This window comes from Carassius auratus, chromosome 17 (assembly GCF_003368295.1).
Source record: "Carassius auratus strain Wakin chromosome 17, ASM336829v1, whole genome shotgun sequence".
Taxonomy (NCBI): domain Eukaryota; kingdom Metazoa; phylum Chordata; class Actinopteri; order Cypriniformes; family Cyprinidae; genus Carassius; species Carassius auratus.
In genome coordinates, this window is record NC_039259.1 from 402,501 (window position 1) to 429,828 (window position 27,328).

The 27,328-nt window shown below is 39.0% G+C and overlaps 2 protein-coding genes across 11 annotated transcripts in view; one reads left to right on the forward strand and one right to left on the reverse strand.

Annotated features, from left to right (window-relative positions):
* The window catches only part of LOC113116927 (homeobox protein Meis2), a 69,908-nt gene extending 62,829 nt beyond the window's left edge, over nt 1-7,079 (forward strand). For 5 of the 7 annotated variants that reach the window (XM_026285224.1, XM_026285225.1, XM_026285228.1 and 2 more), the window contains exons 10-13: nt 771-829; nt 1,550-1,660; nt 3,172-3,257; nt 5,663-7,079. In XM_026285224.1, coding sequence (XP_026141009.1) covers nt 771-829; nt 1,550-1,660; nt 3,172-3,230 — 229 coding nt within the window. In that variant the 3' untranslated portion in view covers nt 3,231-3,257; nt 5,663-7,079. The remainder of the gene's footprint in view (nt 1-770; nt 830-1,549; nt 1,661-3,171; nt 3,258-5,662) is intronic. The other 2 variants (XM_026285227.1, XM_026285230.1) reach the window with 1 other exon arrangement.
* A 5,888-nt stretch (nt 7,080-12,967) lies between these two features.
* The window catches only part of cdin1 (CDAN1 interacting nuclease 1), a 94,079-nt gene continuing 79,718 nt past the window's right edge, over nt 12,968-27,328 (reverse strand). For all 4 annotated transcript variants that reach the window (XM_026285234.1, XM_026285235.1, XM_026285232.1 and 1 more), the window contains one exon: nt 12,968-13,174. In XM_026285234.1, coding sequence (XP_026141019.1) covers nt 13,033-13,174 — 142 coding nt within the window. In that variant the 3' untranslated portion in view covers nt 12,968-13,032. The remainder of the gene's footprint in view (nt 13,175-27,328) is intronic.

Consider the following 27,328-nt stretch of genomic DNA (forward strand, 5'->3'; position numbering starts at 1 on the left):
TATCTCAAACTTCACCATCCTTCTGAATGCCTTGTGTGCGCTAACACATGAAGAATAATGTTTGTGCATGTGCGAGGCTCGGGCTAAAGTGTAGTCTCTGAAGTTGCTTGTTTGATGATCAACTTCTTCTTAGAAGTTTATCCAGAAGAGTATAGAGCTTTAAAATCAATGTGGAGAACAGCTCAGATCATTTGATGAGAAATGGCTGTGATCTCTCTTGGCAGATCTGAGCATGCTGTTGAGATCTCCTTTAAGACACATGTGAGATTATGTTTGAGAAGCAGATAACGTCTCCACGTATCTGATTGATTGTCTTGGAGAATTAATTCCAGATCTCATTTCTACAAGGCAGAGTAAACTACTGAGACTTTTTCATTTATTAGAAATCAGAGAATTATATTTTCAAATTCTTCAAATATGAACAATCCTGAACTCCTGAGTTCTGGTTTACCTGGAATGGTAGAACTTAAGTCCAGACTCGACTGAGTAGACAAGAGAACACCTCAAGTCCAAGATATATATATTTTATTTTTTTAATTTTTTTAATGATTAGCCAAGATCAGCTAATTCGAATCCAAGTCCAGGCCGATTCCAAATGTTCCAGAAATTATGATCTTGGATCTTGGACTTAGTCTGGTCTTGTCCATAACTGAGTACTACAACACCGCTAACTGTTAATGCTACTAATTCTAAGTGTTTAATATCAGCCACGTGTTGGGTTTGTGATGGCAGGTGATGTAATGGGTCTTGTTTTTCTCTTGTGTTTTCAGGTTCATTAATGCCAGAAGAAGAATAGTGCAGCCCATGATTGACCAGTCAAATCGAGCAGGTAAACATCATCTCATCTTCTCAACACTGTTTGTGTCTCACTTGAGAGTCTTTGAGCAAGTCTCTCCCATGTCTACGGTACATAGAGAGCAGATTGAATCTAATTGGATGTTCCTCCATCTCGCTGGTTGGAGGGACATTAGTGAATCTCAATGCTAATTGGCCTCAGGAGAACTTTACAGTAATTCTGGAGCGTTTCACTGTTTCTCTTTGTGTTATGGTCCATTAGAAATGATCTGCATAAGCATTCATGAATTCACACCAGAAACGTAAAAGAAATTGTCTTGTTTTCGAGTTAATGTTTCTTGCTGTGCTGAAGCTGGGATGATTCGAGCACAAATGAACTGAATGAAATGGACAGGTCATGTAGCAGTGGCATTTTTATTGATGAAAACACCAGCACATGAATGTAGATTTTCAAGCAAAGTTTCAGCGAAAGCATCAGCACCACTGCATGGTTTCTAGATCTCTCTGCTGAACCCAAGACCAGTGAAGCAAGTCAAGAGATAGACGTCCTTCTGTTGTTATAACCTCCTCATGTCCTGTTGATGCATACGTTGGAGAAAGGCGTATGTGTGTGTGTGTGTGTGTGTGTGTGTGTGTGTGTGTGTGTGTGGCTGATGAACAGCTCATCGTGTTTGGGCTGCTGCTGGGATAATCGCTGATTGTCTGGTGTGTCTTCTCTCTTTTTCCCCTGGTGTCCACGTTTGACTTCACTCAGGTTTTCTTCTTGATCCTTCAGTGAGCCAGGGAGCGGCGTACAGTCCGGAGGGGCAGCCCATGGGCAGCTTCGTGCTGGACGGACAGCAACACATGGGCATCCGGCCGGCAGGTGAGATCCAGCGACATCTTCCTATGATCATCTCTTCAACATCTCACTTCTTTTGTTTAGACTAGGGGTGTCCATTCCTGCTCTGAAGGGCCAATGTCTTGCAGAGTTTAGCTGCATCCTGCTTTAAGGCTGATGATACACTGAGCAACATCTTGAGCAATGTTCCTGGGCAACTAGTTGAGACACAGGACCCATATCTGATCCTAAATATCCAAATAGAAACATGTTACCCATTCTCAAAGGGAAACTGCCCAAGGAATGTTGCGAAAAAAAAAAAGTTGCCCAGCAAAATTGCTCAAAACGTTGTCCTCGTGTATCATCAGCCTAACACACCTGCCTGGAGGATTCTAGTAATCCCACAGACCTTGACTAGCTGGTTAAGGTGTGTTTGATTAGGCTTGAACTCTGCAGGACTGCACACCTCTGTCTAAGTAATGCGCTGAATTGAAGAAAACATTGAGACATCCTGATTCTCAGATGTTTCTCTTCCAGTAATCTCAGGTGTCTTGCTAAAGGAGATGAGGCTAATGATACATGAGGGGCAAAGTTTTGAGCAATGTTGCCATCAACGGGCAAGCAGGTGAGACACAGACCAGTCTAAAGTATCCAGATAGAAACGTGTTACCCATTCTCTTTGGGAAAGTGCCAAAGCAATACTGCTCAAAAAAGTTGCCCAGCAAAATTGCTCAAAGAGTTGCCCCCATGTATCATCAGCCATAGAGTTTCAGAACAGAAAATATCTCCGACTGCTCAGAAGCCTGCTTTCAAAAGACTCATATCTCTTTAGATTCTCTCTCAGCTGCTATCTGTGAGTGCGTTTACCAAAAGTTCCCTTGAACTCTATTGGTAACAGCAGAACTTGCAACCATAGTAGCTTTTGGGAAACACACATCATATTGATTTTAACCATTGTTTAGGAAGATTCAATTCAATTCAAGTTTATTTGTATAGCGCTTTTCACAATGTAAATCATTACGAAGTAGATTTTCAGAAAATATTCATGTTTCTACATTACATTTAGGAGTAGGTTATTAGTGGTGACAGTGGCAGAAATGTACAGTAAGAATCATTAAACTTTGTGATTGGAATAAAACATTGTGATTAAGCAATATTTGGTAGTTTTATATGTTGTTCCAGTGTTACCATCATCTGAGGTCTTCTGGGGGGTTGGCATCATCTCTCCTCAATCAGTACCCAGAAACAGAGAAACAGATAGAGACTGAATTAGAGTAGCTGCTCTTCCAACCAAGCAAAGATGATGTGTTCAACCCAAGCAAAAGAATGAAAATGTGCATTTGATCAGATAGAGCTGAAGTAGAGTTACGAGATACATCATGTAAATGCTTGGCTAAAAAGATGTGTCTTTAAACTCCTTACCTGAGCAATGAAAGAACAACCAGGTTTCTCTGAGTTGTTGTCAGTTTCCCCAACTGTCAGTTTGTTCTCCTCCTGTGTGTTTGGGATGTTGGGCTCTGCTGGGCACTGACTGTCTGTGCTGTTTGTCTCTATAGGTCCTATGAGTGGCATGGGCATGAATATGGGCATGGACGGCCAGTGGCACTACATGTAACGGCTGTACAGTAAAGAAAAGGGGGAAGTAAGTACACTGGGACTCTTTTCTTTCTCCGCCTTTCTTTCAAGAGTCTTTCCTGTCCATTTCCTGTCAGAATTCCCCTGAAAGCCCAAAATAACACCACAGACGCTTCACTTTACTCTGTGATTGCTAAACATCAGGGGCAGGAGAAAAGTCAGGTGAGCCGCCGCTCGAGCAATGTTTCCTTCACTAAAGGAGGATTTATTTATCGCTGCAGCGGCGCCGCGCTCCACGTCTCATGCGGCCAATGCAAATGTTGGACAGTCGGGGTGGGAGCATCTCCTGGGGTAGAATATGACGGGGTGAAATTAAGCGGGCTCCAGTGAAGCGATACAAAAAGGAGAAGTGAAACTGTCCTCGGAGTGACATAAATCCGTCAGGGGAAGGATTGATGGCCAAATTATCTTATATGCAAAGACGGGAGCAGTGCAGTACATTACGCTCCCGGAGAGAGATATAGAGACGGCGGGTGACACGGCCATCCTTCACCGGGGGAAGCCGCGCGTCTTTTCTTTTTTACTGGGAACGGAGGGAGATGGAATGGGAATATCTGCAGATGAGAGCGTGTGGGCTACGGAAGGATGGCATTAAAGAACGACCGCATGTAAACGCAGAGATCTCCTCGTCTGATTGAGACGGCCGCACCACTGACATTTGAGAAATCAAGACGTATGGCGTCCCAAAGGTGGCAGGGCACAGAAGATTTTATTTAACACCTCTACTTCCTGCTCAATGAGCCTCAATATAATAACACTTTGCTTGATTAAAAGAACCCTTTATATGTAAATAGACGGCAGTTTCCTGTAGGTCACCATAGCGATGCTGTGACGACCCCCCCCCCCTCGTTAATAGACTATGAAACGTGGCGAGCGTGTTCCCTAAAACAGCCGCGGAGACAACATTTGCTCAGCTTGGATAATTTTTAATACGGTGTGGGATAATTTTGAGACTATTTAATTACGAAACATATTTTATGCTTCATGAGCAATTAGATTAATAGCTTAATACTGAGGAATATTAGCCATCTCTGATTCGATTACACACACACACAATATGCCGTATTCGCTGTTTAATTATGATCGGTGATGGAGTGTGCTCAGAGAGGTGTGCTGTGACTGAAGGATGCAGATCTAGACCAAGGTTTACAGCGTCACACATCTGCTGCACATTTAAAAGAAGAGCTACTGTGGCTTCACTAGGTTTTACAAGATCACTTTAATAAACACGTGCATGTCTGATGATTGTGTGGAGAATCCTGCACTACAGGATTGTGCAGTGAGTGCCTGATGACCTTGGAGTGACCCTGTCCCTACTTTAAATGACTGTTGTAAATGCCCCTGGGGTCATGTTACAAAACATGACGGCACGTTTCTGAGTCAGGGCTCAGTGCTATAAATGTATTCGGTCAGCACATGCATCTGTGCTTCTAGTTTTCTTTACGGTCTGTGGCTCAATTAATGGCTTCCTGTGTATCTTGTCCTTTATATTAAGCGGATATTGTGCTGTTCACTGAGAGGTGTTAACCAGCCCCTAAATAATTTAGCGAGTTCGTAAAGGAACTTGAATCAAATCAGTTTGCAGCGGCGCAGCTCGTTCTGTCACTGATTTCATCTGGGATTCGACCGCTCTGAGCGCTGATAAGATTAGGTTGTTCCTGAAAGATCCACATCACTTCACTGCATGGTGCCAGCAACGCCAAGATCATGGGTTCGATTCCCAGAGAATGGAGCATGCATGCATTTTGAACAGTCTTGTTCTACTGCGTGATTGAGGATGGATAAGTGAAATGAATTCTACCTCTACAGTCAAAACTAAAATAAGTCAGATTTAATTTTTGATATATTTTTACAAGTGAGTGCGGGACACTATAGTTCATTTATGTAAGTAAGGAAATGGTTCAGACACTTTGACCTGAGCATGTTTTGCTGAGATGTTTTATCTTGAATTGCTAATGCGATCTTTTACACCACAGACTGAACAAAATGAAGCATTGCTTGGTAATTGGTTAAGCTGAATTAGTATTATCTAACTGTGTTCTTAAATTTAACAGCTGACAGCTATTCAGGAGAATTCATTCTAGCTTCTTATAAAAGTTATCTGACATTATCAACATTAATTAGTTAACATTAACAACATTAACAGTTCAACTCTGACTTCTTGTAATATTTTATTACCATTATCTAAACTATAGCGAATAAACTGTGAGAGATGTCTAAATAAATTTAGCTTTGACTACATGTATCTCCTATTAAGTATGTCACTATAGCATGCAGAGATGCAGGCCGTCTTCAGATGTCTCTGCTCAAGTGTGCTCTTTGTTGAAAGATCTGCATTAGCTGCAGACACGTGGCCTGAATCCAGATCGCACTGGTCTCGCTCCGCTGACTGTGTGTTTCTCTGAATCTCAGGTGAATCGAGGCGCGCCGGGGAGTTCGTACCTCAGTGTGGTCCTGTGGGCATCACCTCCTCCACCAGAAGCCCCTCGTCATCTCCTCATCAGCCTCGACCCGTGTGGCCATGCTAATGCACAGACCCCCTCCTCGACCTCGACTCCTCTGACCCCGGACCACAGCACTGCTGGACCGGCCAATGACCGAAGGGAACCAACCAATACTGGACAATGACCCCACGAAAGATTTGTGAAGGAAAAGAGAAAGTGCTGAAGCATCCGACAGCAGAATTACAAGCTTCTCACGGAATTCCAGACGAGCTGTGATCGTTTTTTATCTTGTGAACTTTTGTTACTTTTGTTGCTGGAGGACCAAGAGCTGACAGAAACACTTTGTAAAGTTTTGGGTGTCTGTTCAAATCAACTGAGGATGTTTCCGCTTATTAAACACACACACACACACACACACACACACACACACACACACACTCCATAAAAAAAAAAAAAAGATATTAAAAAAAGACAAAAGAGACTCCAAGAGTTCAAACTACTGTAGAATAAAAGCATAGAAACTAAATTAAATCTTGTACATTTGTATCCTCTCTCAGTTTATGTTTCATGAGCTAGTCCTAGAGTAAATCGTTGCCCTGTTTTTCACACTGTGTGTGCTGATCCCGAGCAGAGGAGAGGAACGCACCACGATGATTCCTCCTCCATCAGAGGTTCTGCCGACTGGAGCCTGCTCTCCTCCTGCTCTTTTCCCTCATGCATTTCCCCTTTCTGGTCCATGAATGAATGTTGCCCTGTAGGTGAAGTTCTTCGTTTGAATTGCCCAAGCACTGGATTGTGTTGCTTTTATACGTTTTTATTTGATTATTATTGTTAATATTATTATTATTATTAATTTTGTATCTGGGACTCTCAGAGTAAGAGCCTTATGAAGGACGTGTATCCTCGAGAAAGCCGCCCCCCGCAGCAGTGGGATCAATCTATATCCGCCGGAAGGACGACAGAGACGCACGCGCTTCTGCACATACAGTACTCCAGAGACGCGACCGACGCGGAGGAAAACTTTAAAAGGATGACAAAAAAAAGAACTTAAATTATGAACTCAAAGCTCGGTGAGAAGCTGAGAGAATATTGTAAGAAACTTCGTTCAGAGTTCAGTCTATTAATTGTTTCATGTTAGATATTCTATGTGTTTACCTCAACTGAAGACGAATGTTTTTGCTAGTTTCAGATCTGCTGTGGCATTGATATTGTTATGTCCATGATTCCCCTTCCTTTATCAGCACGTGCTCCACTAGAAGATGAAAACTGTCTCCCTCGAGTTTTGTCACAAATACATTCAGTACTTGTATGAGGACTGTGGCGTGATGTTTCAAAGGTGTTCAGTCACAAATGCTGTAATAAATATTTCATTTTTGATTTTGGTAGATTCTTGTGTGTTGTACAGTGTGTTGCACATGGAAAATAATATCAAATCTGTAATGCATAAACAATTATTAATATATAACAATGCATCATATATCATTCATTATTCTTATTTGCTACGTTTGCCGATAGCTCGTGACTGGTGAGGAGTGTTTTTCACTGTTGTTCTTGTGTAAGGGATGTTGGCGCCCTAATGGTCTCTAAATCCGATCTTCCTTTAAGAGGTTTGTTTTCGACAGAACAACCCCAAGCGCTTCCGCTGCCCTCGAGCTGCTGGCCTCACAGACGGACAGTCTGAGGCTTAGGGGTGAAGGACAGCGAGGGTCTCCAGTGTGAGACTGAAGGAGGTTCGAGTCTCCACTGCGCCTCCTGCTGGAGCTCATTCACACTACACCCGCTGCGCACAGCACAACATTACTATTATTATTATTATTATTATTAATAATAACAGCATTTATACATGTTGATAAAATTATGAATTGTCGATTACAACAATGAGGACGCTCACGTGCGCAATAGAGAAACGCGTAAAAACACTTCCAGAAAACACCAGCATCAGCTCGGACTGAACACGCGCGTGCACAGAGCTTGATCTGAAAGTTAGTCTCTCTTCGTTACTTTAATGTTTAATATGTTTTCCTGAATTTTTACTGAAGGGTTCGTTTACGCTCGGTGAATAAAAGAAAACAGGCGTTTTCCCCAAAGCAGAAGGTTTTTAATTATTTCTAAAAAAAAAAAAAAAAAAAAAAAAAAAAAAAAAAAGATGAATTAAGTATTAATAATTTAAATGTATACCAACGGTAATTATTAATTTACAAAATATTAAGATCACTGTAACTGAATATGCCGCTGTTAACATCGAAATAAACATGAGTTTTGATCCCTGCAGATATTTATGTTTATCTGAAATAAATAAATGAAGATGTGCATTTTGCGCTTTTTATTAGCGTGGTGCAAATTATTATAGACATTTAAATGATTTCAATTAGATTAAGCCTATTTATTTAAGTGCAATTATTAACAAAGAATCACAAAGTAACAATTTTAAGGTTTATTTATTCAAGAAAATAGATGGGCAAGTAATTCATTTCATTAAATCGAAATTCTAGAATCTGATCCGAAATAAAGACAGAAGGAAACAGAAAGAAAGAAGTGTAAGGAAGGGCGGCTGATTTTAATATTAATAGGCGACAGGAGGTGGACTGAATTGAGTCTGTGACAGGAATGATGGATGATCTGGCCTTCATCCTCCTCCTCCTCCTCCTCATGTCAGAGTCACAGGGATATATGAACACACAGAAGAGGACGAAATGTTCACAGTAAACAGGAGAAAATGAGCAGGTCTTCAGCAGACACCCGATCGTGTCTCAGGAAAGTGCCTCTCGTTTTCTACATTTATCACATATAAAGAAGAGAAAGTGTTCCAGCTGAAGCGGCATCTGCTGTGTGTGTGTGTGTGTGTGTGTGTGCGCGCGCTCGTGGGCCCCGGGGTCACGCGCAGAGGCCCCTGATCATTAATCACTGTCAGCATCACAGTGATTCTCTATTGATGAGGATAATGACATTAGCTCACAGTCACTGATCAATAAAGCACATGCAGAGGAATAATACCGACGCTCTCTCTTTCTCTCCGTTTCTTCTGTTCTTCATTTAGAAACAGTGAACAGAGAACAACAGATCTTCCTCAGTGGATCTCAGCAGCTCACGCTGTAGTAGGTTTTTTCGTATTTCATTTCACACTGATGATGACGACGATTTTAAAACACAATAAACTGCGACAAAACACACGAACTACACGATGAGCGCGTTCACGTCGCGTGCACGTACTTTATCAGACAAACATCATTTCTCGAAATAATACAAGCTATTTTATGTGAGTAAAACACAAATGATTCAATGAATTTGAAACTAAATAATTAACGAAACAAATGATTCATTTAACTATTTCTTTAAGTAGGCCTAAGCGTTTGCAATTATTTATTTTAGCAAAAGGTTGCTGAACGTTAGTCTACTAAATTTGTTTAGTTACATGTAGCTAAAATAAATTGATTGCAACTACTTAAACAAATTAGTAGGCTATCTTTTTTTCCTCAGTGTAACTATTATTATATAGCCTAGTTATAATTATTATTTTGTAGTCTATTGCGGCTCTATTTCCTTATTTTATCTTTCATTACTATAACTATTACTATATGTATAATTATTGAAAAAAGGTTTTATTTGAAATGGGTTTATTTATTTACTCTCATGTAATTTGGTCATTAATGTTGATCAGAGATCACAAACAGCAGAAGCACAGCACGCTATATTTCTCATTAAATCTCTGGGTAATCCCGTTTATTAAGTATTATTATTATTATTTGTATATGGCAGCATAGTACTAATAATAATAACTAGCAGAAACACAAACTTGCAGTAGATGTCTGCGGGATTTTCATCAGTGCGAAATTAAATAACCTGATGGGTTTTTAAAGATGAAGGAGCAAAAATATTAAACCCTGAAACAAAGTTATTTTTTAGAGGTCACATATAAGCAAAAATAAAATTAAAATAAATAATAATAATAACAACAATTCATATGTATATACAAATTTTACTGAAAGCAAATAAAGAGTTAAAAGCAGTCCAGAGCGAGCTGTGCGCGGGACAGATGTCGGGTGAGAGCACGAGCCCCGGGCGACCCCTTCCGGGTGAAACTATCAGTGACAGAAGGAACAAATATTTCTCTGTATTATTATAATCGATCTCTGAGATTATAACAACCTCGCGCGAGCCGTTGTGTTTCTGAAAACTTCTTCTGATTCAGTCTGAATGAACAGATGATGAAGATGATGAAGGGCGGCTAAAGACATGAGCCTGAACATATCTATCTATTTATATAGAAACTCCCAGCGTTAAAGATTGTAAGCATCGAAACAGAATGATGATACTGTGCTATTTTTGAGACATTATTTATCATTTATCTCGCAGTAAATGTCATTAATTGTGGCGCGTGTGAATGAACTGAAATGTATTAATGTCAGTGTGTCCTTGGTTTCCTCCAAAACCTTTATCTGCAAATGTCAACATCGGAGAATTATGAAAAAATAAAAATATCAAACAAAATAAAAAAATCTTCTTTTTAAGAATTAATTGCAGATTTAAGATTTATTTGCAGCCGTTTAATGAAAAATATAACCTGAACGTACATAAAAATATAGTGATAATAATAAAATTTTAGACAACGTGGTATTTTCTGCAATAACACACACACATATCTATATATATAGTGTATGACTGAATACAATAAAGCTCAGTGTGTGTTTATTTATTTCCCGTTTTGGGCCACAATTCAACTCCAAGAAGTGATGAAACCTCACTTTCACCGAGATGTTTCTTAAAAATAATAATAAAATAAATTACAGACATTCTTTCCTTCAGATGGATATTTGAAGATAATGTGTATTATTTTTAACTATAAAAACACAAGTCAATGATATGTCCTCATTTACAGAGCAGTGTGTGTGTGTGTGTGTGTGTGTGTGTGTGTGTGTGCGCCCCAGTCATCAGTGCTGAGAGCTGGAGCCGCTGTCAGGAGCCGTTTACACACACACACACACACACACACACACACACACACACACACACACACACACACACACACATCTGATAACTTGAGCTGAATGAATCTGTGTGTGTGTCACTGGATCTGGTTCTCCAGGAGTGTGACGACGGCCGGTGAATCCTTCACTTCACACAGCACACACATCCACACAGATAACAGACCTCTTACACTCTAATAAGAGTTCAGTCTTTTACTGTATTTCTGATCAAATTAACACTTTTTTTACTCGTCAACATTAACCATGCGATTCAAGTTTTTCTCAGTCATTAAATAGAGAATAGCATTTTCTAGAATGTATGGGCCATAAAAAAGGTATAGTTAACCTAAAGCAGTCATAATCTATCCATGACTACACAACATTTCAGTCCCAAAGTGTCATGCAAATAAATCATTCCCATTATGTTTGATCTATCTGATTTAGGCAGGACTGATGTGTGTGTTGTGTGTTTGACCACTGATGGAGATCTCAGGGAATGTGTGTGAGAGAGAAGCAGCGCGTCATCACACACCTGCTGCTCTGCTGAGAGATGGATGTGTTCATGACTGAGCAGAACCAGCTGTGGATCCAAACCCCAGGCGCTCTCAGACACCAACACTTCACCACCGAGTATGAGATCTGCTGCACTCAAGGACTGAAGATCAGCTCTACTCCCTCAGACACACGTGACCCTGCGTCTAAAAACATCCCGTTTTGGAAATTACATGTAAAAATTCTGAAACTTGAAATACATCATGAATAAATAAGCTGAATAAATCATTCATATGTGGTTTGTGAGGAGGACAATATTCGTCTGAGATAAAACTATTTGTAAATCTAGAATCTGAGGGAGCAAAAAAATTAAATCTTTAAATTTGTTCAGATGAAGTTCTTAGCAATGCATATTACTAATCAAAAATTAAGTGTTGATATTTACAGTAGGAAAATTACTAAATATCTTCATGAACATGATCTTTACTTAACATCCTAATGATTTTTGGCATGAAGAAACAATTGTTGAAGTTATGTATGTTTTATATTTAAATGTATTGTTGTCTATAGCTACAAATATACCCCAGAGTTATGACTGCTCTTGTGCTCCAGGGACATATATTTGCTCAATGCATGAAACACAAAAAGTCTTGTCTGCTCACCAAAACTGCATTTATTTGATTAAAAATACAGTAAAATGTGATCTTCTACTGTAATTGAAAACAGCTGAGAAAGTTCAAAACAACAGCATTAATTTATAATAGAAATATTCTGTAACAGAGATGTCTTTATTGTTAATGTTATCCATTTAATGCATCCCTGATGAATAAAAGTACTGACTTTAGCGCTTTTTTAAGTCTTAGTTATGGACTCTGAACGGAGAACCAAACATCTTATAGCTTTCATTAAAAACATCTTTTCTGTCCGGATTTTCATCTTCATGAAAATTTCATTTCACTTTTTGGGTGAAGTACTCCTCTAATTCTGTTTATTGAGACACATTCATGAGAGCTTGTGACATGAGATATCAAACATGAAGGATGAGCAGCTGGAAACATCAGGCCGCTCACAGCGCTTCATGAAGCTCTCCGGAGGAACGGACTCGCCTCTTTACCACCCAAAGCTCTTCTAGTGTAACTGTAGAAGCGTCCAGCTTCAGCTCGACTCAGATCTTGTCTGATTTTGATCAAGTAAAGGTCAGAATAAGGTCAGTAATATCTCCAGATGAACTCTTACTGGACTGAAGCAGCTCAGCTTTACTTGATTCTCCATCAATCATGTTTTAAAGTCTCAAATCTGATCCTCAGGATCTTTTGAGGAGCATTTGTTTCCAGAAGCTTTACTTTCACTGTTCCTCAGCGGAGGAATGATCTTCACAAGCCTCCAGAACATCTCACATCTTCTGAGGAGCCTTGATTTCTTCAGCTCTCCATCACTGTGTTATATGTGCGGATCATCTACATCTCATCTTACTGACACACATTACTGCAGATAGAGAGAGATCACTGATTTCATCTCATTGATTTACACTACGAGCAGCAGAATTTTCCTCTTTCCTTCATCTTTCTTTATACTTAATTGCATATTGTTGCTATTTAACACTGAGCATGTTCTCACTCTATCAGCCATAAAAGCCTGATGGATCAAATATGATGCAAAACATAAAACATTCTTTTGGCTGAATGAACTGTTCGGTTTCATTGTTTTCTGTCTGTGTTTCATACGTCAGGCGCCACAGACAGGAGCTGTTGAGATGTCTGCTCGGCTCAGAGAGGAAGAGGAAGAGGAGAGCTCCAGAAGAAACATGGACACAGAACACATGAAGATCTCACTGCTTTATTAGACTTTATTATTGAAAACACAAACGATCCCAGGCGCTGTCTCAGACGCGGCTCCGCGCCGGCCCCTGACACAGGCTCACGATGTCCGAGGGGAAGCCGTCTCTCAGCAGGATCCCTCGCTCCCTCTGACAGTCCAGCTCAGACACGAACCCGTACCAGTAGATGACCAGCCCCGGCCCGAACCTGTGGACGGACAGAGAGAGTCCTGAAGAACAGTTCACATCAGCAGTGTCAGTCCTGTGGTCAGCAGTGAAGAGAAGCTGGGGATTTCATGTAGAAACCGCTGACATCTTAACATTAGGTCAGTGTTACACTGAAGATAAAGAAAGTTGTTTTTATTGTTTTCCTGTATATATCTCAACATACAAATGCATTTCTTTGAGAATCAAAAGAACTTAAGAACTATTTTTTATTCACTAATCAGATTTTTTAATTTAATTTTTTTTTAAATTCTGAAGTTTTGTTTTTTTTTCTTTCTTTTTTTTCCCCCAACTACAAATATAAAGAATAAAAATAAAGACTGATTTACTATATAAGAAAATGATATAAGATACTTAGTCTTGTTTCCCGGTGGGATCTAAAATAAGTGCATTTTACTTGGGTCAAATGATATGCCAGTGTGGTAATAAAAATAATCTTAATGCAAATGGAAACAAGATTATTGTGAGTAGTGCACATCTCCTGTAGCTCCACCCTCCCTCGACACAAGGTTAAATTCGACACATGTGAATAACGGCTTCAGTGGTGTAGGCTGTAATGTTTTGGGCACGGAAACTAGATTTTAACGCAATTGATTGGGTTCGAGTCCGGCTTCTGCAGAGATCATTCTTCTCACTTTTCCCATCACGTCACATTAGAATTTATTTTCAATAAAAATGAACAAAATGTTCTAAAAGTGGAAGTAAAGTGCCTAACAGTGTTTAATAATGATTAAACTATTTATAATTGTAATATAATCATATACAATGTTATTATTGCATCCTGTTAATGTATAACAATACTGAGGTGCAAATCTATCTGCCAGTATAAAGTATAACTAGCATCTAATTATTATTTACACTTAGCCTGTTGCAAAGAACTGCTACTTTTACATGTTAAATAGAATATATCACGATTTTCACTGTTCATGTTTTCTGTAAATAGCATCTAGAGCTACTTGCACTTAGCCTACTGTAAATAGTATCTATCACTAAAAAAGTATGTTAATTCCACTTAGTGTAAAGAGCCACTGCCGTATTCTTCTTACTCTATTGGCAGATCATTTGTAAAATAACATATATATAATATATAATAAGGCACTTAAAATATTGTTATTAATATTATTATTTTATATATTTTCTGCCCATGAGATACCATAAAATGATTAGCTGTTAGTTTATTAATCTAACGTTCTGCCAGTTTTCACCTGTGATATTATAACACTGATAAGAATTACATTTGTATCGAGTCTGAAGTATGCAGACAGCTTTTTGGCGGGAGCTGTTGCCATGGTGAATTGTAATATCGGCGCTCCATTGATAATGTATTTTTATAGTAGTGGTGCACGCGCTTAACTCAGAGTCAGTCAATTTAGAGTTCAGCTGTTCTGTAACCGAGTTTCCCATCTCAGGGTTAAGTCATCTGAGAGTTCAAGTTTAAACTCCGAGTTGGTTGAACCTCTTTAGTGAAACGGGCGCTGGTCGTTCTGAAATCTCCGAGCACAGTCTGTCACCAGTGTTTGTGTGTTACTGTCTCACCTCACGAAAGCAGTGACAGCGTTGTTGTGTTTCGTCTGCTCGCTCAGCCGCAAGTCATTTACCACAAATATATGACAGTTATTATATTCAGTGGCTTCTACTACTTCTCTTAGTGATATATGACCCTGGAGTCATCAGTAGCACAGGTGTATTTGCAGCAATAGACAACAATACATTGTATGAGTCAAAATTATTCATTTCTCTTTTATACCAAAAATCATTAGGATATTAAGTAAAGATCATGTTCCATGAAGATATTTTGTAAATTTCCTACTGTAAATAATATATCAAAACTTAATGTTTGATTAGTAATATGCATTGCTAAGAACTTCAGTTTGAACAACTTTAAAGATGATTTTCTCAATATTTAGATTTTTTTGCTCCCTCAAACAAATACTGTCCTCCGAACAAACCACAAATCAATGGAGAGATGATTTATTCAGCTTCAGATGATGTAGAAATCTCAAATAAAAAGGCCCTTATGACTGGTTTGTGCTCCAGGGTCTCACATAAAGCGCCGGTTTATTAGGAAGATGATGATTTTGTTCTCGTCGACTCGTTATGTTTCATGCAATATTCCAATTTTGTGCACAGGTTAAATTCTTTGTATGTAAACCTGGATTTGGATCCTACAGATCTACAGCAGCCCATCACAGTCAGCTTCAGCACAGGAACTGGAAACTGTGTCAGACTGATCAGATGCTCTTCATCACAGTCCTGCACACAAAACTAGCAGTCCTTCCAGACGTTCCCTTCACTTCCAGAATCCCATCCGGTTCATGGAAATGTTGTGGAGGCACAGTGTAAACATTCAGATGCTGTAAGACGAGACGAGAGGTGAGGAGCATGGATGCTGGGATGAGATCTGGACAGAGAGAGAAGCTGACTGACACACATCTGAGTTATTACAGAGGTGATCTGTTGAGGCTCTGAGATCTCAAGGCTGACGGATCACATACTGTAACCCAGTGAGACCACGTCAGGAGCTCCGCTGCTCTTTCAGCGTTCAGAGACGGACCGTTGTGCACATTACACACATTCACTCCTGGAGCGGTCTTACTGTGTTTCTCCACACTGACCCTGAACAGAAACAGCACTAGTATTCTGGACAACAGTACTAAACTAACTAAAACTAAAACAAGATCAGAAAGGAGCAAGAAAGAAAATATAAATATTCAAATGTTGTTGAAAAGTCCCGGACACTGTGAAACATCATAGTGTGATGAACTACATGAATCCAACCATCAGTGAAGAATCACCTCGAGACCAGAGTCACTGTGTGCCAGTTCACAGTATATCAAACCTTTATTTCAAATTTAAGTACTCTTATTTATTACACAAATAAAAAGATCTTTCGTAATATATCATGGCCTTGGATTTACTCAATATTTTGGCCATTCTCTCATTCTCTCTCTCTCTCTCTCTCTCTCTCTCTCTCTCTCTCTCTCTCTCCTGCAGGTTTAGCTTTATTCCAAAGTAAATTAAAATGTTTTCCAATTAGTCATTATTCAAACAGAATAAAATATTTAATTCTTTAATATCAATTCTGCTGTAACCTGGTGACTGTAAACAGGAATATTTTGAAAAGGGAATAAAAACCCGAGGCAATATATCAGTTTTAATGATCTATTCCAGTGTTTCCCAGCACTATTCCTGGACAGTCATCCAGAATCATGTTTCTCTGCCTCCAGGAATGAACACAGATCTAGTCGAGGCATGAGCGCTAGTGGTAATAGGGTCGCCGTGATTTTACCAAATAAGACCCTTCTGATGATCCTGCATCAACATTATTGTCCAAAAATATAGACTTTACCCAGTCCCTACCCCTAAACCTTACCCTAACCATAATGTATTCCCAAAATCAGTGTAATGATATCTGATTAACAAGAGTGTAGAAGCACCTCACTCTGGCTGTAAGCCTAAAGCAGATATTTTCTCAATTCTGATTGGTTGATTGGAATGTTTTTCCAGGATCAACAAGAACGGTCTGGTTTATTTGAACAGTATTTGAAGGAAATCAGTAAGATTAAACTGAAGTCACCCGACTCTACTGGTTATCATAACTAACATCAGATGGGTCGGGACAGGATGACTTCTCTTCTACTGACTGCTGGGTTTGGAGGAGAAAACAAGGAAGGGAACACAAGCGGTTGACTTCATCAGCACATCCAATAACAGAGCACACCGGCGGCGAAGGGTCTGGGGTTAAATAGATGCGGTTGTGTCCGAACAGCCTCCGCTCTGAAGGCAGAAACACACAGGCCGCTGTACTTCAATGCAAAGGTTCCTCAAATAAAGGCATAAACGGACACGGGGCTCAAATTATAATTGAGGTCTATTATGTGGGCCACCGCTTCACCACCAAAATCTGGCACAAGTATCGCTCAGGGGAAGTCAACGATCTTCCAATAAACATCTAACTGCGTAACGAGTCGGTGAAATTGTTTGTGAAATGTAGCTAATTTGAAGCGCGTTGGCTTTGGCGGAGGAGAGAGTGGGATGCCGCTGAGAGCGTCGCTGGCAGACACGCTGCCATTAGCCTTAACGAGCGCCCCGCGTTTGATTTTAAAGCAGGTGCCATGCTGGTTAAAAAGGCATTTTAATGAGAGCGCAGCACTTAAGAACAAAAAGCTGAAAGGAGGTGCTGAGAGAGTGAGTGGCCTCCTCCCCATCAATGCACACACATAATCACAGAGTAATTGAATAACTAATTACAGCCCTCCGCGGTGTCATCTTTTTTTAACAGCTCATCGATCAAGAGTCTTAAAGTGCTCATTGACACTAAAGACCGCAACTTCAGCTTGCGTTGTAAAGAGTTCGAGTCATTGGGCGCCGCAAACAGTGTTTTCTAAGTTCAGTCCGTACAGATGGAACCGGAAGAGTGTACAAACTCTGTCAGCGCAGAGAGTAAAACAAGTTCAGTGAGAGAGCAGAGATATGGAGGAGGAAACCCCAGATGGGTTTATAAATGAACAGGTACCAGTGATTATGTCTGCTTGTTGATCATGACACCCAACCAACTCCGTTACACAAATCACAATGATCGGTGCTAACATTACAATTTAATATAAACCTAAGCGCATCATGATACAAAGTGTCTAAAGAACTTAAAAGTGTAGAAGATGCTGATTGATACAAAATGTCTCCATAGTCAAGGACTGACATACTGTACATACAGCAGAAACTACTCTACTCTTGCCTCAAAAGTTTTTTTTTTTTTTTTCTAGCTTCAAGCATTTTTTTAATCAACACTTAAATGTAGGTAGATTTCATAAAAAAAAATAAAAAAATAAAATAAAAAAAATAATACAAAAAAAAAAAAAATATGAGAAAATCGTATTTTTATCAAATACTAAATCTGGATAATATTCAGGAATATTACCAAAGCAAAGCTGCAGTAGATGGCTTCCATCAGTTCTCCTAAAGCTTCACAGGCCTTTAACACTTTCTGGATCCACATTTCACTTGCTAACATATAGGCTAGTTTTGATGATCGCATTATTTTTCATACGTATATCAGTGGTCGACCAATATATCAGCAAAGCCAATATATCGGCCGATATTTGGCATTTTTTCTAAATATCGGCATTGGCCAATAAGTGTTTCTGATTGCCCGATGTGTTCGAAGTGGGACTTTTATTTTGACGGCACTGCACAGTGCTCACACTCTCTCTCTCGCTTACTGTAATCATTAACAGTTCTGTCTAATACAGTTAGAAGTTTGTCTAATAATCAGATAGAATTAGTTAAACAAAAGGATGTAATGTATGCAGAAAGTATAATAACGACTGCTTTCATCAAACATTATAATACTTTCATGTTTGCCATCAGCATGAAAGCAAATAGGAATTTATATAATTTAAGGGTGTCATAAAATGCCAAATTCACTTTTATAAGTTGTTTGAACACAGTTGTGTGGCCACAGTGTGTGAAAACAACCAGCCCATTAATGGTAAAGTCCACACACTCATTGTTTTATAATCCCAATAATTCCTAAACTGTCTCTTCTCACTAGCAGCTCCAGATTACTCACTTCTATGACAACATACTGTAGTCGGTGAAAGTCCACCCATTTGTGACACTCTCTGCACTATTAGCATACAGACAGCTCTGTGTGTGAAGCAGCGGTCCATCATTACTGTTCTCCTGCTGTAGATGCTGGAGGTACAATATCATCACCAAAGAGACATTAAAAGTGTCGTGTGTTGGGATGCACCAATGAACACAGGAGTCTCCATAGACCGCTGAGGACATGGTTGTGAACTTTATCTTTCATTTTCAAAGATAATGTGCCAAAAAAAAAAAAAAAAACTGAAATGTCCTATACTTTGAGCTTACATTTTACACTGGACTTCCTCACAAACAAGGGTCAGTTCAGCGCTGGAGTTGTGCAAAGATTGCTTCTGAAAGAGGGATTGATACCAACGCTTTGTGTGCAAACTCCAGACTAAGTAAGCATCACGCCCAATATTTTGTTTTCCAAAAGAGCATCTTGACTCTCTGTATTGCTAACGTTGCAAAAGCTACCATTGTCTCTGCCTGTTTTCCCTAATGCTGCCTTCATGAACTACCACAATGATCATGAATAGGAATGTGGAAGTTAAAAACTGCATTTGGAAGCAATGTGTGAGGTCAGTAACATGGTCACCACCAGTTAAACCGTAACACCGGTCTGCCCACGAGCATGAGCTCCTGAAGATTGCACTCTTCTGAGAAGGGAGGGTTGCCAGGTTTTCACAACAAAACCCTCCCGTGAACATGAAAAGTGTTAAAGTACTGGCCAATTCTGTGGGAAAACAGCAGACTTGACAACACTGAAAGGGAGGCAGGAGAAGCAGCTCATTCTTATTTAAAGGGGACATACAAATAAACATTGTTATAGCTCATACTCTGAAAGTGGCAATTTCAAGACGCTATAAAAAAATACCTGTGGGATATTTTCAGATAAAACTTTACATACACACACATCAGAGAAGAACAATGCATCAATGCATTCTATGGCACCCTTAAACAAATCTTTGAATGACTAATGAACATTTAATTTCACAAACCTTGCAAACTTAGTCAAATCCAGCTGTGAGATCTTGTGAAGTGTGTATCAGCATGATTCTCTGTGTGACATCAGTCCGTCTGAATTGAATGATTTAAACGTTAAACTCATGATTTCAAATTATGCTGCACTTTATGCATTTGTCCACTGTCATATTCATGTCATTTTCTCTGTGTGCTGTGTGTAAAATGAGGGTTACCCTGGCTTTATTTGAAAAATATGATTCCCAATGCACACAAACTTTCCAGAATACCGAGTGCCCTGTTGATTACAGTGTTTACTTTCTTTTTAATCATATTTGTATTAAATAATTATATATATTGTGAAAAATTCTGTCATCTAAAGTATGTTTATTTGACATTTTTTAATCAGACCACTAATGCTTACATACAAGATCATTGTTTCGGGATTTTCCAGGTCTGTGTTTTTGATCAAGTGATTCTAGACTCATTCATCTAATAGCGGCCCCTAGTGTATAACAGTGGAAACATGAAATATTCTGTGTTTGGCAGGGAAAGAGATCATGCAGATGTTAAATACTTGAAAAAAGTCTGCACCCTCTACCAAAATTCACAAGCGAGATGAAAACAGACTGAACAGTTAACTGAAAAAAATCAAGGCAGCAAAGACAGAATGCAGGTTCGTCTTACTGAAACAGGCTTGGTGAAGAGATGGTGCGCTGACTGGACGTCTTTTATGCTTCTGTAAGACGACCATGTCAACTCAACACAGAGAAAGGATTCAGTCCTCATACAGAGGATGGTGGCGTCAGCGCTTCGGTCAAGGCTTCCTCTCGGCTGGTGATTAATTGCAGTTTATTTATAGGGCTCGAGCGACTCAAGGCTGTGAGCGAGGTGATAGCAGCACACAACCTGCGTCTCACATATTTTACTGGACCGGCCCTGGGGCCCGCATGCAGGAGCATGGTCATGATAATAAAAAAGCCTTCACACAAACAGGATGTTTAAAGACAGCATGAGAAGCGGCCTCGAACGGACGATAAATAAACGCTGTGTCCTACTCCATAAATATCACAAGGTGAACCTCCTGACATCCCTGGGACACTGTGATGATGCTGGAGAGACCTCCTTCTGCACGCGAAGAGCCCTCTGGCCAGCAAAAACAAAACACCCTCGCTGTGATGAACCCTTTCCAGCATCATCAGCATCCTAAATCCTGGAAAGTTTTCATATTTCTACTGTTTTTCATATTTGTACATTTCGAACACTATTCTTTGTATTATATGACCTTTGCAGCAAATGACGACTTCTGCTGCGGAGAAACCCGGAAATGTGAAAGAGGTCCATTAAGCTGGACCAGACGGCCATAAAGAGCAAGCAATCTTCCTTTAGGTTTAACTCTACACCTTCTCTTTTCCCGCTTCTGACGAGGTTTCAATCCGGACGCGATGCAGAGGAAGTGAAATGTCCCTTCTGTCGATATGCCAGCAGAGATTAAAGCAGGATTAAAGCGTTCTATCTAAACGCCTCAGAGACGCTCTGGGTCTGAACAGCTCACGACTCATTTAGTCCCATCAGGGGCAGCTAACGGCCACTCGAACCCTGAACCGCGACACATATTGATAAGCTCATTAATGCATGAGGCTAAAGACAGCCGCTCTATCCGCGTGTGGCTGTAATTGCATAAATCTGTTCAGTGCTCATGATCCAGTGCTTATGGATTAATGATCGTCAGGCTATCGGTGAGGTGAGACCCAATAAACGCCTGACCCGTCTGTGATAATGACTGTGGAGATGGCACTTCCAGATTTAGCCACATCATTTCCTCCACAATGACAGCGTGGAGAGCTGGGAAGGTGACGAGAGCAAGAAGAGAACAAGAGGGCAGGAGGACCTTCAGCCCAAATCAAACGCTTGTAATATTATAAATCAATGTAATTCAACCTTTGTGGAAAAAAAAAAAACAAAAAATAGTAGTTCTTGCTTTCTTTCTTTTTTTACTTTTAATACTTTTAAAAGAGAAACGTATCATAGTTTCCACAGAAATATTGTGCAGCACAACTGTGTTCAACATTGATAATAATCTTCATGTTTCTTGAGCAGTAAATCATCATATTATTCTGATTTCTGAAGATCATGTGACACTGAAGACTGGATAAATGATCCTGAAAATACAGCGGAGCATCACAGAAATACATTACACTTTAACACAGATTCACACAGAAAACAACTGTTTTGAATTTTAATAATATCTTATAATATTACTGTATTTTTGATTAAATACATCTTTGGTGAGCAGGAGAGAAAAAAAATATATATATATTAGTGCTGTCAAAATTAGCGCGTTAACGCATTCGATTAATTTGAAATATTTAACGCGTTAAAAAAAAATAACGCAATTAACGCGGTTGCAGTTTTTTTTATTTCCAGTTGTGGCCTTGTGTGTTCAACGTGCAAAGAAATATGGATAAGACCAAGGAAGGACTTTTAGACGGAAAGTTTCAGTATAAAACTCTGCCGGATTACTCTTCAGTCTGCCACAAGAAACAGCAACATTAAAATCATGAACTCAAATGTCATTGTTTAAAAAAAACGTTAATAAGCTTAAACGAAAATAAACTAAATAATTGTGTAGCGGAGTATTTTTTGTACACAGTGCCGCGAACTGTCAATCACTCCTGTACGCGTGCATCACTGTCCTCCTCGCAGCTGCAGCAACTTGCGCTCTCTCTCTTCATCAAGCTTTAAAACAAAAAGGGGACAAAAAGATCATATTGTCTTTGTGCATAGGCTATAGATTAATTAGATAAATGAATATCTAAATTTGTGCCTTGCCGTCTACGGTATTTTTTTAGAACTTAGAAAAAAGATGCTGCAGCCAATGAACAGCCAGCGGGGGCTGCAGGACGACTCAACCTCTGCAGACAGTTTTTAATGTTTATCAGACAATAAATACTCAAGATTTTGCTTTAGTATAACTCACAACGAGTTTCACACACCTTCTCCGGCCACGTTGAGTTGTTGACACTTAACAGTGGGAAAAGCGACACATGCGCTATTCACTTGTATAACTTAAGGGTGAATGGGTAATGTAGTTTCTGCTCTGGGTGGGATGAATTAGGAAGCTTGCATTGTGAAGGGCGCTCTGAAAATCGGCAGTGCAGGTAAAAGATTAAAATCTCTATTAAAACAAATGTCCAAATGAGCGTACCAGTACGCTACAAGCAGGTTCTGGGCGCACGGAGAGGTGGCGGTACGTTCAAGAGATATATTTGGAAGTGGCGGTACTGAGTACTGGTGCATACTGGCCCACTTAAAGCACTGGCAATGACTATACTTAGGAATTTTTTTGCAGTCCACTTAGAATTCAACATGGAAATCATTTTTGTTTTTTATTGGCATTGATTGTTGGTACTTACCAAATGGTACTTACATGCCTGTGTTTTTATTTCTGTAATAAATATGGCTTTCAAGCCAACAGTTAATTTGGAGGATATTGATGGTTTATTGCAGGTATATTGTTTACATGAGAAAATCTGTGTTACAAGTTAAACAAAAATTCCAATAAACAATCATATTTTGCATTTAAATAGTTTCTTTGTCTTGAGTTTACATTAATTTTTTACATTTTACATTTACATATCCAAAAAGTTTCAGTCTTTTAATTGCGATTAATCGCGATTAATCGCGATTAATTTTAAAAAATTGTGCGATTAATTAGTTAATTTTTTTTAATCGATTGACAGCACTAATATATATATTATTCCGAACATGTACCAAACTTGAAAGGATGCCACCACCAAGATGTTTCTGCTCATCTATGCTCATGGACCGCTTTAGGTAAAGCTGCTTTTAAAAGTGATGCGTTACAATATTGTGTTACTCCCTAAAAAAGGATCTAATTCCGTTACTTAGTTACTTGTTATGTAAAGTAATGCGTTATATGTTACTTTTACTTTTTAAATGTGGGCAGGGCTTGCTTGCTTGTTTTTATTATAAAAAGTTATATTTTTGGCAAAAGTAAAAGCCCTTCCACAACAGAAGTGAAATAAATAAGGCTGGAGGAAATGTGAATTCATGTCTGTACAGTAAAGCGCAGGAAAAGAAAGTTCAGTACTCTTCAACAATAAAAAAGAACAAAATGTTCGATTATCTTGAGTAATTTTTGCTTTTGCTGCAGACTGCGTCATTTTCCGAGTTGAGGAATACTGCATCGGTTTTCTTCGTAAGTGAGATGAATTCATGCATGTGCACTTTTATACAAGAACTAAAGTTTTTCTCAACATAGGGACAGAGGAGAGATCGCCTCAACAAATGTGTTAAGTAACTGGTGTTACTTATTAGAAAAAGTAACTTTATATATAACTTTAGTATATTTCCTTGTGAATTAAAATGTAATGCGTTACTTAACTAGCTACTCATGTTACTTGTAATGAGTTCACAACAACACTCCTCAGAAGAAGCTCCTGCCGCTGTAGAGATCCTCATCGGACAGTGGGCTCGTAAGAGGCTGACCTTTGACCTCTCGCCTCAGACTGAGTGTCGAATGGCCCATGGTTCGGCAGGAGTGGAGCGCTCTGCTCTCCATTGACCTCAGTGGTGCTTTCCATCACATAAATGGGTGAAAGCTTTCATTAAGAACTCCTGCCATTTCATTAAAACATTACAGCACTTCATTTCGCAGATAAGACGTATGAAATGGCCCATAATGAAACCAAGACGCACTTCAGAATGCAGAAAATAAATCATCTGCTAAAAACAGCAGGATCTATTAGTCAGGACAAATGAGAAGAAACACATCAGGACAATGGCTGCTCTTCATTACCAGATGAGATCATAATGAAAAGGCATTGCATTATGGGTAAGAGTAGTGCTGCTGATGCGAATCATCAGGGGATATCAGCTCCTGTAACCTGTTACGCTGAACTCCCAGCAGCCCCGCTGAATAATTAGCCGTCCTCTCTGGGGGCATCAAAACAAATCCCTTCCAATGGCCTCCATTCTGCATGGGGCCGGCTGTGGGGCGAGAAGCGTCTAATCCCGCTCTTAACCCCACACTAATGTGTTTCCAATTAGCTGCGAGCCGCGCTGTAATCAGCAGCAGTGTGCAGTGTAACCAGAGCTCAGTCTGGCCCGACCCCGGCGTCTCCAGACCCTCCTCTGAGATAGACCGAGAGAGAGCCGCTACAGACGCGCTTCTTCCCAACTAATGATCCGTGAAGGGAGGTGCTGGATCTTCAGAAAACCTTCATCAGGTTTCAGAGGTCAAACTAAACATTACACAAGTTTATGCTGTTCATGACTCTATGATAACAGAGCTCTTTCTATAGTTATGTAGAGTCGAACCAAAATGTACTCCATTCTAACATTACATCACAGTTTATTCACTATAGTTCAGAAAATGGTAATAAAATATATAACTGTCAGAACAAATTCATCATAATAATGTCAGGTAACTTTTATAGAAAGGTATGTAATGAATTCAGCTGAATAGCTGTCAGCTGTTAAATATAAGAACACAATTAGATAAAACCAATGTAGCTCAACCATTTACCAATGCTTCACTTTGTTCAGTCTGTGGTGTAAAAGATCGCATTAGCAATTCAAGATAAAACACTTAAGCAAAACATGGTCTGAATAATTTTGTTCCCAAATTTTCATCAGTTTTACTGGTAGTCCATTGTATGAAGACTTTTTGGGTATAATATGTCACAGAAAGTACATTTATGAACTACAGTGTCCTGCACCCACTGGTTTAAACAAATCTAAATACAACACATCTGGTGTCTGAATAGTTTTTGGTTTGACTGTATAAGTACATCCAATTTTACCTGCATACATACAGTACACTTTTTTATTATTGATTTTATCATGCAAGTACAAAAAAACAAAAACAAAAAACAAACAGAGAGGCAAGGCAATACGGGGAAAAGAGAGAGAGAGAAAGAAAAAAAAAATCACAATGTACATTCCCCTTCACTTTATACATACAGCTATCTTTTCCTTTTCTTATTCTGTCCTTCCTATCCCCTCTCCCTCTCCTCCCCTTTTTTCCTTCCTCTTTCTTACTTTTTCCCTTTTTTAACAAGACAAAAGGACAGTAGACAAGACACACACACACACACACACACACACATACACGCACACACACACACACACACACACACGCACACACACACACACACACACACATACACGCACACACACACACACACACACACACGCACACACACACGCACACATTACACTGGCGGTGCTACTTGAGCGAACTTTTGAGAGGAAAAATAAATAAATAAATAAAAAAAACTTAAAAAAAAAAAAAAAGGGGGGGGGGGGAATAATTTAACCAAATAACCCAACTAGATTTACCAAAAATAAATATAATATAAATTATGTTAAGCATAACTATCGTTGGGCTAATCACAGAGCGTCAAATATTGGTTTCCACACAGAGTTAAACTGTTTTTATTTATTTTTGTCCACTGTTTAGGTAATATTTCATTAGGTTTTCCCATTTATCAAACTCTGGGGTATCTGTGTTTTTCCAGTTTTGTAACAACAACTTCTTATAGACTGAGGAAAATATGAATTACCATCCCATATGATATTTCATATTTGTTATATTGTGGAGTAAGCCGGCTTCTGGTGTAAATACACATTTCTGTCTACTGATGTTAGAGAGACAGCTCTCAATATCAAACCAGGTTTTCTCTATTTTTTCACAGTACCAAAATTAATGAGTGAGATTTAAGCAAGATGCCTCAAACTTATCAATTTTATCCCTATTATAATAAATTCTAGTCATTAATTTATATTGAATCAATCTTAGATTTTCATTGGTTGTGGCTTTATATGTTAGATTTAAGCACTCCTATTTTGTTTTGGCATTGAAGTCCATTATATCTCTGTCCCAGCCTTTATATATTTTACTTAGCAGATTACAACATTATTAACATAATCATACATAACACATATAAATGTTTTATTTTCCTTACTTTGTTTCAAAAGGGTCTTTATTCACTATATCACAATTCTCTTTGACCCAGTTTTTTAACTGCATATATTTAAATACCTCTGAATTTTAATATATCTTTCAATATATCGATATATAATTTGAGCTAATAATGTCTGATAATGTTGCGATACTTCCATCCATCCAAGTTTTCCACATTCATTTAGTACCTTGAATTTTAACAGACGGATTGATCCAAATCTAAATGTGTTGGAGTACCGATCTCCATCTTAAAATCTGCTTGTTTTCCCCACATATTTAATGTACTGTTGACAACAAAATTACTTTCTTCTTGGAGAACAAGATGGATAATAAATGATTTGGTTGTAGTTGATGATTTTCGATAACCAGCCAAGGGTCTTCATTAGTATTATTAATAATTTGATCAATGTAAAACATCTGTGCTGTTATTTGATACAGTTCCATATTAGGAAGGTTTAATCCCCCTTCCCCTTTGGAGCAAAACAATAGATTTATTTTTATTCTTGGGGTTTTTCCAGCCCAAATTAATTTATTTCCTTGAAAAAGGTTTTTGGTGGTGTCAACGGGATACATTTAACCAAATAAATCAACTTAGAA